Consider the following 17,239-nt stretch of genomic DNA (forward strand, 5'->3'; position numbering starts at 1 on the left):
TTCTATGAGGCAGTGCTGCACTGCATCTCTTCAGAAGCATATTTTCCCTTGCCAATGGACTGAATATAGTTCCCTTAGTATGAAAAGTTGTTTATGGGAGACATAGGGCACGCAGATGGATTTTCCTGAGCTGTCTATGTGGTGGAATATGAGTGACTGTGGTTTCCACACTCAAACACCACCTCTTCACTGTTAATCCCCCTGCAGTAAATTGCTGCAGCAGGCCACATTAACACTTCCCAGCTCCTGCCTCCCTGCTGTGTGAAAGCTGTTTGTCTATGATCTATGTGGCAAAATGCATTCTGCCTTGAGTTTTTGTGTTTGCTGCTGCTGGCTGGTTTTGAGAACGTTTACTGTCAAGCATGTAATCCAAAGATGACACAGGTTGTCTATCTTCTAATTTTGCAGAATGTCATGGTGTTTTTTGCAGATTACAGATTCTTTAAGTGAGCTGGAGGCCCTGATGGAAAGGATGAAGAGACTACAGGAAGATAAAGAGGATGAAGAAGCCTCTCAGGAAGAAATGGCAACTCGCTTTGAGAAGGAAAAAAAGGAGAGTCTGCTAGTAATTAGTGGAGGTATCTGGGCTTTTCCGGTTCAATATCATGTGTGCTTTTTCAGAAATAAATGCTTGAGGCTAGTTCAGTGACTGAAATGTTTTCTGTCCATTTCTTTATTCTGGCTCTTCATGTAGGAGGTGTGTAGTAAGGGTGGTCTTACCTTTTGCTTCATCATCTTAGGATTTCTTGATTGGCAAATATCCTTTTTACTACTTGAATTTAGCTTTTGTATATTAAGGGGAAAAAAGGCCTGTAGGCTTCCTTAAAAAGTAGGGTGGACATTTTTCTTTATATGTTCTGTATAACCAAAACAATTACTTTATCAATTATAATTAATAATTTATTAATTATAATTAATAAATTAGTAATAAATATTCAGTGATATTTCACAGGTGTAGGTTCTGTGGAGCTTAGAACTTCAATGACACTCGTAAGTAGCTTTCAGATATGGCATTTAGTTTAGGAATTAGATGATGAGACTCAACTGCTTTACTATTTACTGCCCACCTGGAAAGGACATTACCAATTTGCTGCTCTCAGTGATCATACTGCTGTGCTGTTCCACTGCCTATCTTGTGATGGAGATTGATAGCATTTTTTTTTCTCAAATGATTTTCCAAATTTTGAGCTGAAACCTTCTTTTCCCATATTCTTCATATGCTCTGGAGGCCTTCATCTCTAACAAACTACTGAATGAAGACTGCTTCATACAGACAGAAAAGTGGTTTTTCCCCCAAGAAAGTGTTGAAAGAAAGAATATTATTAAGACAATCAGAATCTCTAGCTATTTCCTCATAGTAGAAGCTACTTGAAGATGATTGCTTGTGTCTTTTTAAAAAGTGACCACTAAAATGCTTCACATTTTACTGCACTGTTCTTAGTGAATTTAGATCTCCACAGCTTCAGACCAAATGTGTTTGAAAGAATCAATGGGTTTTTGCAAAGAGCCCCAAAGGGAGGAAGAATGCACTGAGGATCAGCAGAGAGATTGTTCTGTGGCTCTCCAGGAACATGGAAAAATCTGTGAAGGAAGATACATCCAGCAACATCAGGCTGGATTTTTTGAAATGGATATTGTAAATTCCTGCTGTAGTTTCCTTTGGTCAGGCAGTATTAGCAGTGCAGTTAAATGGACACTCATTGCAGTTTCTTTATCAAATCAGGACTTCCATGTGTCTGTGCAACTTCAGGTGTTTAAGGAAAAGGGGTCATTCAAGACAGAAGGGGATTTTGAGTAGGGTTGCTGATAGTTTTGTTGACTTTCTTTCCTCTTTACCATTTGCTGATTTCAGTTGAGGAGTCTGTGTGTGTTGGCCCTTTACCCTTTCATGAAATCCAGTCCTTGTCAGGGCAGAGGAGTGTATGTGTACAGGCTTTTTTTATTCTTTGCTGAGAATTTACTGTAGCAGATGTTGTCCAAGCTTCTTCCTACACGGTTATGTTTTGATTGTTTAATGAGGCAAAGAGGAGATAAAGCACTTCTGCAATTCTTAGATTAACAGACTTTTCAAGGTGCTAACAGTGGACATATGGCAACTGTTCTACCAGTGCATGTGGAAGCAAGCCATGATTTTAACATCAGGGTCAAATGCAGTCAGCTATGCAGCAAACTTCTGCAGAGGTAGTTACACAATCAAGCCACCTGTTTATTCGGGAGGGAAAGACTGACTCCTGATAGAGAACCTGCGTGTGCTTAGTGATATGTTTTGGAGCTCTTTGAATATGCTTAGTTACTACAGCTTCTGGCAGAATTTCACCCTGATGTACTGTGGAGCTCTTTGCTTTCACATAGTCTTCAGCTGATATTTACCAGTGGAGTGTTGTGTTGCTGTCTGGTGCTCATACTCCAGCTTACAGACAGAGCCAGTGTGATTCCTGACACAAAGGCTAATCAGTACAACAATCCTGCTGTCAAGGATCCATTATTTTGTTTCTTACGCTAACACAGTGACTTTGCTAATGATGTTCATCTTCCTGACTTAATTAGCCTCCCTCAGAAGTCAACAGAGAGAAAAGGAAACCTCCAGACAGAAGTATAGCCCATCTCTTGTCTTTTTGTAGAAGTACATTAGATATCTGGTACAGGCTGACATTTAATGGGCTCAATGAAAGTAATGTATCCAATATAAGCATATGAGGATTGAAATGTTTTTTTCCTTTGTATCACTCTTCTCCTTTGCATAACTTCTAAAGTTGTCCTCTAGTCCTGTAGTAGAGTGGTAGTTGGAAGTCAGCATTAACTCATGTTCTTGCCTAAAGCAAAGCATTTTACTGTTTTATTCCCAGCATTTGATGATGAAATAGTTTCTACAGATGTCTCCCGTTATGTTGAAGATCCTGGGTTTGGGTACAAAGACTTTGCAAGGCGAGGAGAAGACCATCTGCCAACATTCAGAGCTCAGGTACCATCTCTTAAAACCACATTCAACTCAAAGAATGTTTATATATTGCACTACAAAGCATAAAGTGATTATAGTGGGGTATGTTGGTTGCATGCTCCTTTTCTTGTTCTGGTTCATTAAATAACTCACAACCTTGCATAAATCTCCCTGAGATGGAGTCTTTCACTATTTGTCAATCTCTGGCAAGGCAGTACTGGGCTTTCCACCTTACTTCAGTTATTACTAGTATTATTGTTTGAAAACTGTAAAGCATATCTGAAATAAAAAGGAAAGGTAGAAAAGCAAGAATTTCTTTCCCATCCCTTCAGATGTTGTAGAAAAAAATCCACTGGAGCAACTCTTTATTCCTGTCACTTTACCAAGTACTCTCTGTCCAGTGGGTTTCAATACCTGGATACATACAGGTCTGTGAGAGTGATTTGGGGAGTATTGTTCTCATATGTGCACCAAATCTCTGGACTTGGAATGCTATGAAAGAAAAGGAATTCTGAAATATGATTACTGAAGTTTTCGCAGTATTTTAATATGTATCTCTCAGTGCTGTTGGAAGTACAGAATATACATTTTATGTGTAGATTGTCTTCTATACTGACATCCTTTGCCATGACCAGAATCATGACGTTCATATTATATATAACAGTAGGGACATTCTGGGTGGTTCTGTTCTATCTTACAGAGCACATTCATAAGCAGTCTAGAAGTAAATGGAAAGCAATGGAAGGAATCTTCAAATCAGAGAACTTCAATTAAAATGACAGTGGGTGCAGGAAAACTCCATGGTCAGAAGATGTATCTGAGACTTTAAAATAAAGAATCCACGATTGCTCTCAGGAAATGTATTTAGCTTTGTAGCAGTCTCTGCTGAACTGGATAATTTATTCTGTGGTCTTTATATGATCCTGAAGTAGGTTATTACTGCCAAAAAGAATAAGGCACAGTCAGTGCCTATATATCAAACAATCTGCCTAACTACTTTAGGAGCAACAGACTCCCTTGGAAAAAAGCTCCAAAGAAGCTGAAATCGGAACTGAAACCTCTCTGCTCTTAAATAAACAGGACAGCTTCTGGCTTACATTCAAAGGAGTCACCTTGATAATTTAACTTTATTATGTCCTACTTTTAGCAGTTGGATGTATGTACCCACAGCCTCCCAAATTTTCTCCTATTAATGCTATTTTAAATTTTAAGCATCCCAGACACCTGCAATAAGTCTAATCCTTACTCTGAAAAACCGAAACTGCCTTTGTCTCTATGGTTTTAAATTTATTAATAGAGAAAAGCTATTCTATACACAGCAGAATGTCTTTAAGCTTGTTTTTGGGTTGGAGGTTTCACTGATAATGGGGATCAATGGCTATTAGTCAACGGCACTTTCCCCTTTCTGGGCCTTCTGGCTCTGAGAGGCTTTTGTGATGTCCTGGACACCTTTCCAGGGCTGTATGAGTATGGCATATTTCTCACACGCCTTATAGTCTTTTGTGTTGGCAGCCAGAGGCCAAACGTGATAGTGTGACATATTTTAGATGTTGTATTGATGCCTCTGTGAGACAACGGAGCACTGTTCTGCTCTTCCCTGCTGTCCTGCTCGGGGGACAGGACAGTGGACATGCTTCAAGGTGCCCAGGTGAGCATCCTGGCCTGGCAGTACCTTTGGAAAACAGCCAGAAACAGGAGGGACATGGAGATGATGCCCTCAGTTGTAAAGATGCCATCAGTGATGGGATGACAGAGCACTTGACAAGGATGTGGGCACACTCTCACTGTCTGTGTGACGGCTGTGCGGAGCGCCCTTGCTCCCTGCTCTGGAGCAGGATGGTTCTTCCTGCTGTGCCACCACTCTGCAAAGATTCCCCATTCCTCATATAAGCAGGCAGGCTTTTATCTTGCAATCCAGGTGGCTGTCTAAGACCAAAGCAGCCTGGATTTTATCTGGTTTTTAGGGATGGTTCAGTACTTTACCCAATGATTGTACATCCTCGCTGGAAGTAGATTCCATCTCTGCTTGAGGCTAAGCACCAAAGCTTCCAAGAGGAGCAAGTTTTTAAACTTAAAAGCCAATCCCACATGGAATGATACTGATCACAGTGGAAAAGCAGAAGAAGATTCCATAAGCACTTCAGGAGAAGCTTGGGATTTTTTCGTCTATAGGCTAATGATATCCAGGGTTGGGGTGTTGCAATGTGATATTCATTGCCAAGAATTCTCAGGAAATGGAGTAAGTGATGTGGATGAAGGATTCAAAATGCAAACTTTTGGAAGAGAATAAAGTCATAACTATCAGATAACAAAAACTGTTGAGTTGTAGAGAAGATGACATAAGGAATTCACTTCATTTGTGCCTTTATATATTTTCTTCTCTTCCTGCAGGACTATACTTGGGAAAATCATGGCTTTTCCCTTGTAAACAGGCTTTATTCTGATATTGGGCATCTCCTGGATGAGAAGTTTCGGATGGTGTATAACCTCACATATAACACTATGGCAACACATGAAGATGTTGATACAACTACACTAAGAAGAGCTTTATTTAACTATGTCCACTGTATGTATGGAATCAGGTATGGACAAAAATTCCCTGGCTTATGAATACATGTTAAAACTATGTAAACAGAAAAATCAACCATGTGTAAAGCATCATTTTAGGTTGGGTGTTTAAAGTGGAAATGGTACCTCTGTCTGGAAGTTAGAGCAGTTTTGCTGGCATATTAGTATAATTTCTCCTTCCAGTGCAGAAAATTAGTCAGGATGGAAATTTTTACAGAAATGTCTTCTCTGAAGCCAGCCTGTATCCTTCACTTAGGAAAAACAGTATCCCTTAGCAAGTTCACAGACAATACTCAGTTGGGGAGGAGTGTTGATTTGCTGGAAGGAGCTAGGAAGGCCCTACAGAGGGCTGTGGATAAAGGCCCTACAGAGGGCTCTGGATAGGCTGGATCAGTGGGCCAAGGCCAATTGTATGAGGTTCAGCGATGCCAAGTGCCGAGTCCTGCACTTGGGTCACAACAACCCCAGGCAGCACTACAGCTGGGGACAGTGGCTGGGAAGCTGCTCAGTGCTGCTGGGGGTGCTGGACAACAGCAGCTGAACATGATCCAGGGTGTGCCCAGGTGGTGAAGAAGGCCGATGGCATCCTGGCCTGGATCAGCACTGGTGTGGCCAGCAGGAGCAGGGCAGTGACCGTCCCCCTGTACCCAGCACTGCTGAGGCCACAGCTCCAATCCTGTGCTCAGCTTTGGGTCCCTCACTACAGGAAGGACATTGAGGAGAGGAGCAGGAGCATGTCCAGAGAGGGCAGTGGTGCTAGGGAAGGGTCTAGAGAATAAGTCCTAAGAGGAGCAGCTGAGGGAGCTGGAGGTCTTTAGTCTGGAGGCTCAGGGGGCACCTTATCACTGTCTACAACAACCTGAGAGGAGAGAGGAGACTGTAGCCAGGTGGGGGTCAGTCAGCCTCTTCTCCCAGGTAACAAGTGACAGGATGAGAACAAATGGCTTCAAGTAGCACCAAGGGAGGTTTAGATTGGATATTAGGGAAAATTTCTTCACAGAAAGATTTGTAAAGCATTTGAACAGCCCACAGAAGTGGGAGAAAAAACATCCCTGGAAGTGTTCATAAAATGGTGGATAGGGCACGTGGTTTAATGGTGAGCATGGTTGTGGTTTTGGGTTAACCATTGGATTTGATGATGTTAAAGGTCTTTTCCAGCCTTAAAATTCTATGATCCTACTAAGCCTTTAAGATCCTCTCTTAGCACATGGTTTTTGGTCATGTATGATAAACATTCCAGTTCCCAGGCTTAAGAACATGATGCTGCAAAAGACAGCGCTTTTAGAAAGTTACATCAAGCAGAATGATTGCTTGTGTTGTGTAGGTATGATGACTACGATTATGGAGAAGTGAATCAGCTACTTGAACGCAGCCTGAAGGTTTACATAAAGACAGTGACCTGCTACCCCGAGAGAACCACCAAGCGCATGTACGACAGCTACTGGCGCCAGTTCAAGCACTCGGAGAAGGTATGTGCTCCAAAACCAAAGTGGCTTCACACAGAGCCCTGTGCTCTTTGAAAATTAAAATATGAGGACACCTAAAATGGCAGCATCTGGCACATGAACTGTTTTAAATCAGAGAAAAACAAATGAGAAGCATTCCTTGAGTGTTAGATACCAGTCTGACAAAAATGCTTCTTAGTGTGCTGGAAATAACTTTTATTGTTATTATTTTGAGTCACTTCTCCATAAAATTGAATGGACAACTGTAAAAGAAAAGTCAAGATAGTTTACTTTTAAAAAGTTTTAAAGATAAACTTGAGAATGCAGAAGTGATCAACTATGCCAATACTTGGGATTTGGAGATCAAGAAATACTAAACTCATATATATATATATATATATATATGTATACTTTATAGTGGTTTTCAGCAATAAAAATGTCAACATGCTTTCAGATATCACATTAAATGCTTCCTGAGAAGGGTTCAGTGCATGAGTGCCTTCTAGCTTATCTGGCATGGAAACTGTTCCTTATTCTGTTCTCCTATATAATGGTCCCAGGTGGTAGTAAAGATAACCAAATATAATTTGAAAGAACTAATTCCATTAGGATACAAAAAAATATTTAAGGTTGGCTTCTCAGATGGAAGATTGCTTGAAGCAGCAATCTTGTTTGTTGTCCTGACAACATCCTGGGATGTTGTCCATATTGGCATCACTACACAGCTGTTTCTAGAGGAACTGTAGTCCTGCAGCGGGGTACAGGGAGAAATGGCAAAGTTTTCTTGCAGCTATACTTTACTAAAGGTTAGAATTTTCAGCCTGAATGAATAAACCGTGTTGCACTCAGAGGTGAGCTAAATGGCTGATGCAATTTTTTACAGGTTCATGTCAATCTACTTCTGATGGAAGCTCGGATGCAAGCTGAACTTCTGTATGCCCTTCGTGCCATAACTCGTCACTTAACCTGAAGCACTCGCTGGCCAGGAGTACAGGGCTTTTACTGAGTATGTAAAGACTTTTTGAAATAGATACACACCAGAAGCTATTTGTGATGTAGCATCAGGTTATTCAATTCTCTAGTGTCAAAGTTTAGCCGTGCTTCTTGGCGGCTGTAATGTGCAATGACGTGTTTTATTTTCTTGATGCTTAACATTACTAATGATAACAAAAGTAACACTGAGGAGCGCTACTCTGCATTGTTTCCGGCTGGATTTCTGCACAGCGGTCAGGATCCTGGAACTGGTTTTATTGTATCCAATCCTAGCGCTTTGTTCTTTAGGCACTGGAGTGAAGTGCTTAGAGACTTCTTTTTCCAAGCAATCATTTTTCAGATGAGTGGAGTCCAGCAGAAGATCAGTTCTGCCTGTCCTGAGAACGTCCCACCACGTCGTGACTCACGACGGAGATGCGCGGGCTGTGCTGCATCGAATCGCCCACTGGATTCTCCTGTGTGTCCCGGAGACTGCTGCCAGTCACTGTCTTACTACAGCAATTGGAGGTGATGCAAGATGTGGATGCAAACATCGAGCACACTTTAATGTGAAATTAATCTTGATAAATCTTACAGCATGCTACTGAAGTGCAAAATTCATTCACGCTTTGTCGTGCCCCTTCGCAAGGAGAAGAGGCCTCACGATTTGCCATTTCAGCCACGCTTACTGTGTTTCAATCATGCATAGTCTTGTTTTACTGACAGTCACCCTCAGTTGTCCTGACAACATCCATGCTCATCACGTGTTGCAATTTGTTTAGTTGGCACCTATAAAATTAATACACAGGCTGACCAAAAATTGGGTTGTGGGGTTTTTTGCACTCTCTTCTTTATCAATGTTTTAAATAAGGAAAGTAAAGGAAGGCTAGTATATCTATTCTTTCATATTGGATGTATAGAAATTATTTCCCATAACTTTTTCATAGCATGAAATTGTAATATTCAAAGTTTTAAAAGTTTCTATGCATTAGTGTGAGTGAACAAAAGAAAAGTGCAATATTTAAAAAGAAAGCAAGCTTTTTTCCCTGACATGCCCCTGCTAAAGTGTCCTTCTTATATAGCCATAAAGAAATTTTAAAACCAAATTTCTTTAATGTCTAAGGCCTAGCAGTTTTGTTTTAGCTTTTATGGCTTAAGACAACTTGATACTGAGATGCCAAAGCATCCCCAAAACAGACCATTTTTGGACAACCAGTAATATTGGGGAAGGGAAGAAATAAGCTGCCAAAAATGTCACACTTTTGTGCTGTTTTCTGTTGCTTTTGACTAATTTTTGAGAGCACAAAATGTTGATATTTATAGCTTTATTTTGTATTGCATTTAATGAACCAGTGAAGTGCCTAAAGAGATGCTTAAACTTACCCAGTAGAACACAAGTTAACTGCTTCAAATTTGTCTGTTGGTTTGGACTTTTCATATTTCTTTTGAGGAGGGTGACCTTTATTTCTGTGGTATACATTCAAAACTAACTAGACAGGTTTATTTTTAATGTTCTGTTGGATTGCAGTAGTTAATGCAGGACTTTTTTTTTTATTGGTGATTGCAGAATAGTTAGAAAAAAAATACTACCAGTCATATTTTGACACTTTCAATTTACAAAACCATGGACCAGTACTCTACTGAAGTTAGTTTTCTCTTTTCTTCCTTTTCATGATCCTTGCTTTGACTTTGCATGTTGTTTTTTCTGCTTTATCTATCCGTTCCAGATTGGAAAGCCCAATGATTGTACACTTTTCTGCACTTTCAGACTGCAGACTCTGCATGTGAAAACCTTTTGAAGAAAAAAATCAGTAATTAATTTTTTTTAAGTGTCATGTTGGCTATTTAGAAAACTACCCAACAGACAGCACTGGTCTGTCTGCTGGAGAGCATTGGGTAGAACATCATCTTGTATAGCTAACGGCAAAGATTTCTCAGAAATACTGAGATGCTCTTATGTGTGAACTTAGATTTGCTTTCTAAATTGTTATGATCCTTTTCCCCCCTCTTGTGATTGTAGTGGCCATACCTAATGGCTTCTGCTGAGAGAAGTTTTCATGCAATACTTCTGGTTTTTTTCAAGTGATGGGAACTGTTCAGTACTACTTTAAATTTCTTTGCATTGAAAAGTCAAGTAGTCCTCAAGAAGCACAGTTGATCTCTGGAAAGGAGGTGAAACTAGATTGGGATAACTAATATGATGGCTTGTTTCCCCTCAGAAATGCAAAGACTTCTGGAGTAGGTTGAGTTTTACATTTGGAAACATGAGTGCCTTTACTTCTTTCCTTATGAAATATACTTGCCAGCTCAAATGCCTTCATGAGCAAAGTACATGAGCAGATTTGAAATACAGAAACCATAAATGGATTGCTTCATAAAACTTGTAGTAAACCAGTGTTTTGTTTTGGTTTTTTAAGTGCCATATCAAGTCCCATATGGCCTGCAAGACATTCCATCACAGGAAATGTCATTGTAAAACTAGTTTGCTATTTCTGGTTTTTTTTCTTTAATATTACATGCAAACTTGAAACATCTGGAAATGTTTTCCACGTGGCAGTTTTTGAAAGTATTGCATTTACAGTGCAACAATTTATAGCCTAGTTTTTATACACAAATTTGGGATTTTTAATAGATGTTTGCTCAGAAATAGGTGTTTAAAGTCAGACAACGCTGCCATACACTTTATGTGTGCTTTAGGTTCACACTGTGCCAGGTTTTAATGTGCAAGTGTTCTTGGAATTTTTTTTGCATTTTTAAAGCATGCATGAATGTGAATCTTCACACTTTGTTCATTAATATTTTTCTTAAGGGTACCATAATGATTGGAAGTGTAGATCCTCTCCCTCTGTGTTCCTTCATTGGAATTGGTAATTACCAGCATTCATGTTAGTCCACAAAATCCCAGCCGTGACCAACATAAAAACAAAGTGTACAGTCTCCTGTCTGCTGAAGAGAAAGCCTGATAGGTACAAATTAACCAGCTAGCACAGGGAACACTGTGAGTAGGGAGCAGAGCTTTTGAGCATGAACAGCTTCTTATCATTGCAGAGTCACTTAAAACTTGTGTGTTGCTGTAGAGTATGTCCTTGCTCTATTTTTTTTGGTAATGAAGAGAAGTGAAAAAGGTGCCAACTGGAGAAAGCATTTGCATTTCCCAGAACACTCTACCCACAGCTGAATTTCATGAGAGTATCATTATACAAGAACAGAAATAATCATTAAAACAGAAATAATAATTTTAAATTTGGGTGCAGTTTGTGCAGATAGCTACTACAGCTAGTGCTGTGGTGTCCTATGAGAATTTTGGTGAGCTGTAGATGGATTTATTTTCATCAAGGCTGAACTGAAACATATATCCTTTGTCCTAAAGCCTTCATTAAAATGAAAATCACAGAATCATAAAATGTGGAGTTGGAAGAGGCCCACAAGAGGCCCAGCTCCTGACCCTGCACAGGACAGGCCCAAGAGTCACACCATATGCTTGACAGCATTGTCCAAACACTTCTTGAACTCTGTCAGGCTTCTCTGGGGAGCCTGTTCCAGTGCCCAACCACCCTCTGGGGGAACAAACTTTTCCTAATGTCCAACCTGAACCTCCCCTGACACAACTTCAGGCCATTCTCTCCAGTGCTGTCAGTGGTCACCAAAGAGATCGGTGCCTGCCCCTCCTCTTCCCTCTCAAAGAATTTGTAACTGTACAGTGAGGTCTCCCCTCAGTCTCCTCCAGGCTGAACAGACCGAGTGCCCTCAGCCACTCCTCATGCGGCTTCCCCTCAAAGCCCTTCACATCCTTGTTGCCCTTCTTTGGATGCTCCCTGGTAGTTTCATATCTTGCTTATTGTGGCACCCAACGCAGCACAGAGCACTCAAGGTGAGGCTGCCCCAGTGCAGAGCACAGTGGGACAATCCCCTCCCTTGCTCAACACCTTGATCCTTGAAAAGGATTTACTTCAGCTGTAAGAGTTAAAGAATTGCCACTATCAGCTCTTCCTATGTATTAAAAAAAAGCTTTAAGGACAGGAAAGTCAGTGCTTGTAAACAATTACAAATGTAAGTATAAATTTAGAACAGATCAGAAGAGAACGAAAAGGAAGACATTTTGTTGCTCTATTACTTGAGTGCAGAAAGTCAAAGCACCAGATTTTTCAAGTGTGTTTTTGTTTGTAGTGCTACTGATATTTTCATGGGATTTGAGAAAACCAGCTAGCTGCCTAAATTTCAGTGGGGATTTAAGCACCCAGGCACTCAGCAAAATCCTAGAAAATGCCCATTTGAATGTTTGAGTCAGATTTTTAAAGAAACTGAATCACCTAAATAAAATAGAATAAAATTAATTTCCACAGAGACTAAAGGAATAATATACACCAGATCCATGTGATTCACAGTGATTGTTAATGAAATGAGTTGTTTTGGGGACCTAATGTAGACTTAGAGAAATCTCTCCTAAAGCAGTTAAACTGTAAGCCACTGCTCTTGCAGAACAGGTTCTCAATGTTTCTCATGCATGTGTGTTTTCCATGAACATAGGCATACATTTCAGGCTCATGATCCAGAATTTGGACTCCCTTTTAGAAGAGCTGGGTTGTTTAGGCTCTACTTGCAGAAAACATTCATTGGTGGGAGTAAGCGGATAGCATGTAACTGAACCAAACATTTTTGGATCAAAAGAAATACCCCAAATCTTCTTGATCTCAAGTGATCTTTCAGTTACTTTCTGTATGTTTGGATCCTTCTCCCATAAATAAGGGGTGATATTGCACAAACCAAAAGAGGGAGTGGATTTGTTGTAAATGAACTTTGCCAGAGCAGATCTGACTATAAAGCTGTAAGATTTAGTTGCTGTTAGCAGTCATTCCAAGAGCTGGACAAAATATCAGTTTTCATTACCTGAACTTCAGGTTTACAGTTCCTCATGTCCCCCAGCACTATGTCTGTCTGAAAAGATGCATCCACCAGCTTTCCTATATTTGGGAATTGTAAGTGAAACATTTTATCTCCAAATGAAAATTAATATAGTATTTCATACCTACTGCATAGATTACAGGTGTGAGAGATGGAGAGAGCACAGTAGTATGAGGAAACTTCAGGAGCATCTTGATCAGTGTTAATTTATTCCTTAGAGCACATTTCCTGGCAGGTGGTCGTGCTGCTGCTCCCCCAGTCTGCATCAGGTCTCTCTTGCAGATATTTAATCCTTTGCTGCTCATCAGGGGAAAAATTGTCATTTTCCAACCTGCCACCACCCCTGTCCTGCATCAAGTGCTTCCTGTTTTCCCAATTCCCAACCCCAAGCAGCCTCCCAGATGCAGGGACAACCTCCCAGCCTTAACCTTGAAAACAAGGTTCCTCTGTCATTGCCTGTTGGTAAGGGCAGAGGCTCTTTCTCGCATTTAGAGACACTTAATTGCCATAGTAGATTGTTTCTGGACAGGAAAATGCTAAATGTTGTTCAAAAGGATGAAACTCAGTATTTGCTTAGTAGTGTGTCAAAGAGTTACAGAGTCAAAGAGTGTGTCTGGAGTTACAGTAAAAAATGCAGTGGATTCACTAAGGAAATTCTTTCTTTGGTGAAACGCCCCATGCTTGAGCTATCAGCTGTGCAGGTTTCTCAGAGGGACATCTAACAGGGAATTTGAGGTCCCTTTCTGCCAGGCAGGCTTACAAGGCCACCTGGCTTGCAGTCCCTTGGGTGCTTTGCAGCCGGGCAGACTGCATCCAGCCTCTGGAACAAGTGGATTTGGGTTTTTCATTTATCTATAGGAAAAAATCCAAATGCATGTTGTGGAGCAGCTGCTGGAGACAGAGTTGGGTGTTCCTAGGGTACTGAGTATCATCAGGCTCGTGGAAAATAGAAACTTTGTTCCTGACAGTAGTTAGAGGTACTGGAGATGCCAATTGTTACCCTAACTGTGGGGAGCAAGCCAGTCTGTCAGCACTGGGAGGCACAGGCACTCCAAGGGGACACGGCCAGCTCAGGAGGAGTTGAGGGATTGGTCAGCTGAAGAAACTTCCCTGATGTTTGAGGGAAGTTGTCTGAGAGGTTCTTTTGTGTGCCTGTGCATAGGGGAGGTGGTGGAGGATGCCTCCCTCCACGGTGTCCAGATGGTTTCTTTGGGAACAGAGCTGGGACCCTTTCCTTACTCCAGAGATGAAGTAGGGGAAGGGAACCATTCTGCCCAAGAAAAACTTGCTGCTGTTGAATTGCATTTTCACATCCCCATCAGCCCTTTGAAGGGAGTTTTGAGGCAAAATGGGTCAATCACCAAGCATTGTGTCTCCAGCTGAGGAGTCTGGGTGGCAGCAACAGCAGCAGCTCCAAACACCAACAGTCCAAAACTGTGTCTCATTCCTCACTTCATGCTCATGTCGTGCCACCAGACCCAAACCTCTTCCCTCCAGCCCAGCTGCCATGTGCCCAGGTGGCTGCAGGAGCAGCCTGCTCATGGTGGTGGGTGATGTGGCCACTTTTAGGGGGAAAATAATAATATGTAGGCTACAACCCTTGGACTCTGCTAGGCAGTGCAGTCAGAGGTCTTTTCATGACTGTGACCAGAACTGGATATGAATTGTAGCTTAAAAAAATAGGAATTTTGCAAACTTGAAATCTCTGGATTTTACCCTTTTCTCCTTTTGCTGGAAAGCCACACGATGAATGTATATGCTTTACCCTTCTATCTGACAAAACTGAAAATCAGACTGCCGACTCCTTGTTTTGTATTAGCCTTTTTTTTAAAAAAAGGAAAGTTTGTGAGCAATATATGTAGCATGCTGTGAACGTCTGTTTTGATCTTTATAGTTACTCTTTAATCCATCAGTATTAACACCAGTTCTTTTTTGTGTTCCCCTTGGTACTTCGTATGCAGTGTAAGCAGAAGCTGTGATCGGCTTTGCAGTCCTGTGCCATGTTACTGTAACTCCTTGATTTTTTAGGAAGCACCTGACTGTGGGCCACCCTGGGGCAGGTAGCGTGCCCGAACACGACTGCCACTCTCGGTCTCTTGTACTATGTATAGTTCTAAGTAGAATAAGCTTTTTAACAGAATATTGATGCGGTTATTGATGAGTCACGCAGGCTGCAAGTGTCTGGTGTGTGAGAGTCTTTGTATTTATAGTTGTTGGGGTTTGGTTTTTTTTGTTTTGTTGTTTTGTTTTTTGGTTTTTTTTTTAATTCATAAAGTAGCAAACTTGATAAACATAGCCACTTTAAACTGCTCTTGCTAAACAGACCCTGCTGTAGATATGATACCACTGTAGATACAGGGAGAAGCACCAGCTGACCTCTCTCGACTGTGGGAGCCAAGCCCCTCTCTGCACAAAGCAGGAGCCACACAGCCACCCTGTGTGTGACCCAAACACAGCCAGGGCTGGGGCCTGGTGTCTGTTTCAGCCCCCTGTACCCCTGAACCTGCTGCAGGCTGCCTCCCACACTCTGCTCACCAGTGCACGGGGCACGCACGAGCTCGCTGGCATGAGAGGGATGGACAGAGCAGCTGCTGGACCACAAACATGGTCATGGCACTTCTGCAGCCAAAAAGCTTCCAAGCCTCTCTCGAGTGCAAACATTAGCCCCTGATTTGCTGACTGCAGAGCCTGGCACATGGGGGTGAGAAGCAGCACTGGCTCCCTGTTGGCAGCCGTGGGTCTGAGCCCCCTAGGCTGGGGCAGCAGGCAGGGCAGTGCCGTGCCCAGAGAGGGGCATTTCACTGCATCTCCCACTTCTGGCCCTCTGGACAGGGGGTGGATTGTGCCCAGCCCAGCAGCTGTCAGCTCCTGCCTCCCTGTGCTGCGGCCGCGCGGGCGTTTGGGACGGAGGGCTAAGGCCAGAGCTCTGACACTGTAGCTCCCTGCCACCACCAGGAAGGGAGGAAGTGCGGCACTGTGGGTCCCACAGTCCCTGCAGCATCCTGTGGGCAGTGGCACATCTCCTGTCCTGCCTCCCAGGTCACCACCTGTCCTGAGCCCCAGGGATACGCCACGGGCTCCTTGCTTTCATGGGAGGTTTGCCTGCAAGGTGAGGCAGCTGCTAGGAGCTCACTGTGGGTTCCCACAGCAGCTTTTGTAATTTCTTTCCTGTTGTTGCTGGTTGGGTTTGTTGGTTTTTTTTCTTTTTTTTGAAAGGACAGACTGACCTAGTGAGATGGAATTTTTTGTGTGTGACTTTTGTTAGTTTTTAAGTTACCCGACTTGAATTTATCTGAACAGATGCAGAAGGAACTTTCTTTTTTTTTGTGAGTTAAGAGACAAAAATGCATTTTTAAACAAAGGAATCATGTATTAACATTTTAACAGCAATTCATAAATCTGCACTTTTTATGAGGTTTTGAAAAATCTATTTATAGGTACGGAACAATGGGGTTTGTTTAAAACTGTATCGCATTTATACTTGCTGAAATTACTTTCATTGTTATCAGTAGGAATTTCATTGGTTAAATAAAATGGATAAAACCTGACTCCTGCTTGAGCCATCATTTGCCACATGCTGGGGAACACATCTTTAGAGCAGAACATCCTGTGTTTTGGGAAAATCCAGTCCTCAAAATGTCCTTCCTCTCCATGCCTTTGTAGTGGGTTTTAATTTATGCATCATTCAATACAGAGATTATTTAATCCCTCTTCCAGGGAGACCTGGGCAAACCCCAGGGCAGAAGTGGGTGAGAGCCATAAAAACAGGAAGGGCAAGCAAAGGTGAGAGGAAATGTGTGCTGAGGGTGCTGGCTCAGGGCAGTGCCAAGCTTACCTGGCAGTCAAATTGTCCCCAAGTCCCCAAACCCTGCCCCATCTATCCCCAGAGAAGGGTGACTTAATGCTGAGGGATCACCAGGGAAGTTTGTCCTGGCCGAGATGATCATTTCCCCTCAGAAAGACTAAACTAGTTAACACAAGCTGCAGACCTGGGATATTTCAGGTGTAACTTTGCCTCCAGCTGCAGGATGCACACATCACAATAGGATAAATACATGTATGTATATAAATATCTGCACATATATAAAGTGCTTATTTATTTGCTTTCAGTGGGAGTTCCAAAACTCTGAGGTCCAGGTCCCTGGTACAGGTGGTGTGGCTGTCACCTCCAGTCACTAGAGGGACTGGGAGGGGCACCATGTCACCAGCACCATCCTGAAAAAGATAAAAATCTTGTAGCATTCCTCAAAGCCAAGGGCTGCTGTGGAATTCCTGCTTTAGCCCTTAGAAGTCCCAGAACATGGATGATCAGCAGGGCAGGACAGTGCCACCCTCAAGTGAGCCATGCCCTGATTCTGGTGCCTGCTCACACCCTGTGTGTGGTGTGAGTGCTCAGATGGGGTACCCAGCACAG

General features: G+C 42.2%; 1 protein-coding gene across 2 annotated transcripts in view; it reads left to right on the forward strand.

The window, feature by feature from the left end:
* Positions 1-16,373, forward strand: part of SESN3 (sestrin 3) — a 44,721-nt gene extending 28,348 nt beyond the window's left edge. Inside the window, exons 6-11 of one of the 2 annotated variants that reach the window (XM_054269730.1) lie at positions 431-578; positions 2,847-2,962; positions 5,330-5,520; positions 6,831-6,975; positions 7,835-7,957; positions 8,285-16,373. In XM_054269730.1, coding sequence (XP_054125705.1) covers positions 431-578; positions 2,847-2,962; positions 5,330-5,520; positions 6,831-6,975; positions 7,835-7,921 — 687 coding nt within the window. In that variant the 3' untranslated portion in view covers positions 7,922-7,957; positions 8,285-16,373. Of the gene's footprint in view, positions 1-430; positions 579-2,846; positions 2,963-5,329; positions 5,521-6,830; positions 6,976-7,834 lie in introns of both variants that reach the window. The other variant, XM_054269729.1, reaches the window with a different exon arrangement.
* Positions 16,374-17,239: the final 866 nt, after the last annotated feature.

Source organism: Melozone crissalis, unplaced genomic scaffold (assembly GCF_028551555.1).
Source record: "Melozone crissalis strain CALT ecotype California unplaced genomic scaffold, PUWL_Pcris_2 ptg000008l_1, whole genome shotgun sequence".
In the NCBI taxonomy this organism is placed as follows: Eukaryota; Metazoa; Chordata; class Aves; order Passeriformes; family Passerellidae; genus Melozone; species Melozone crissalis.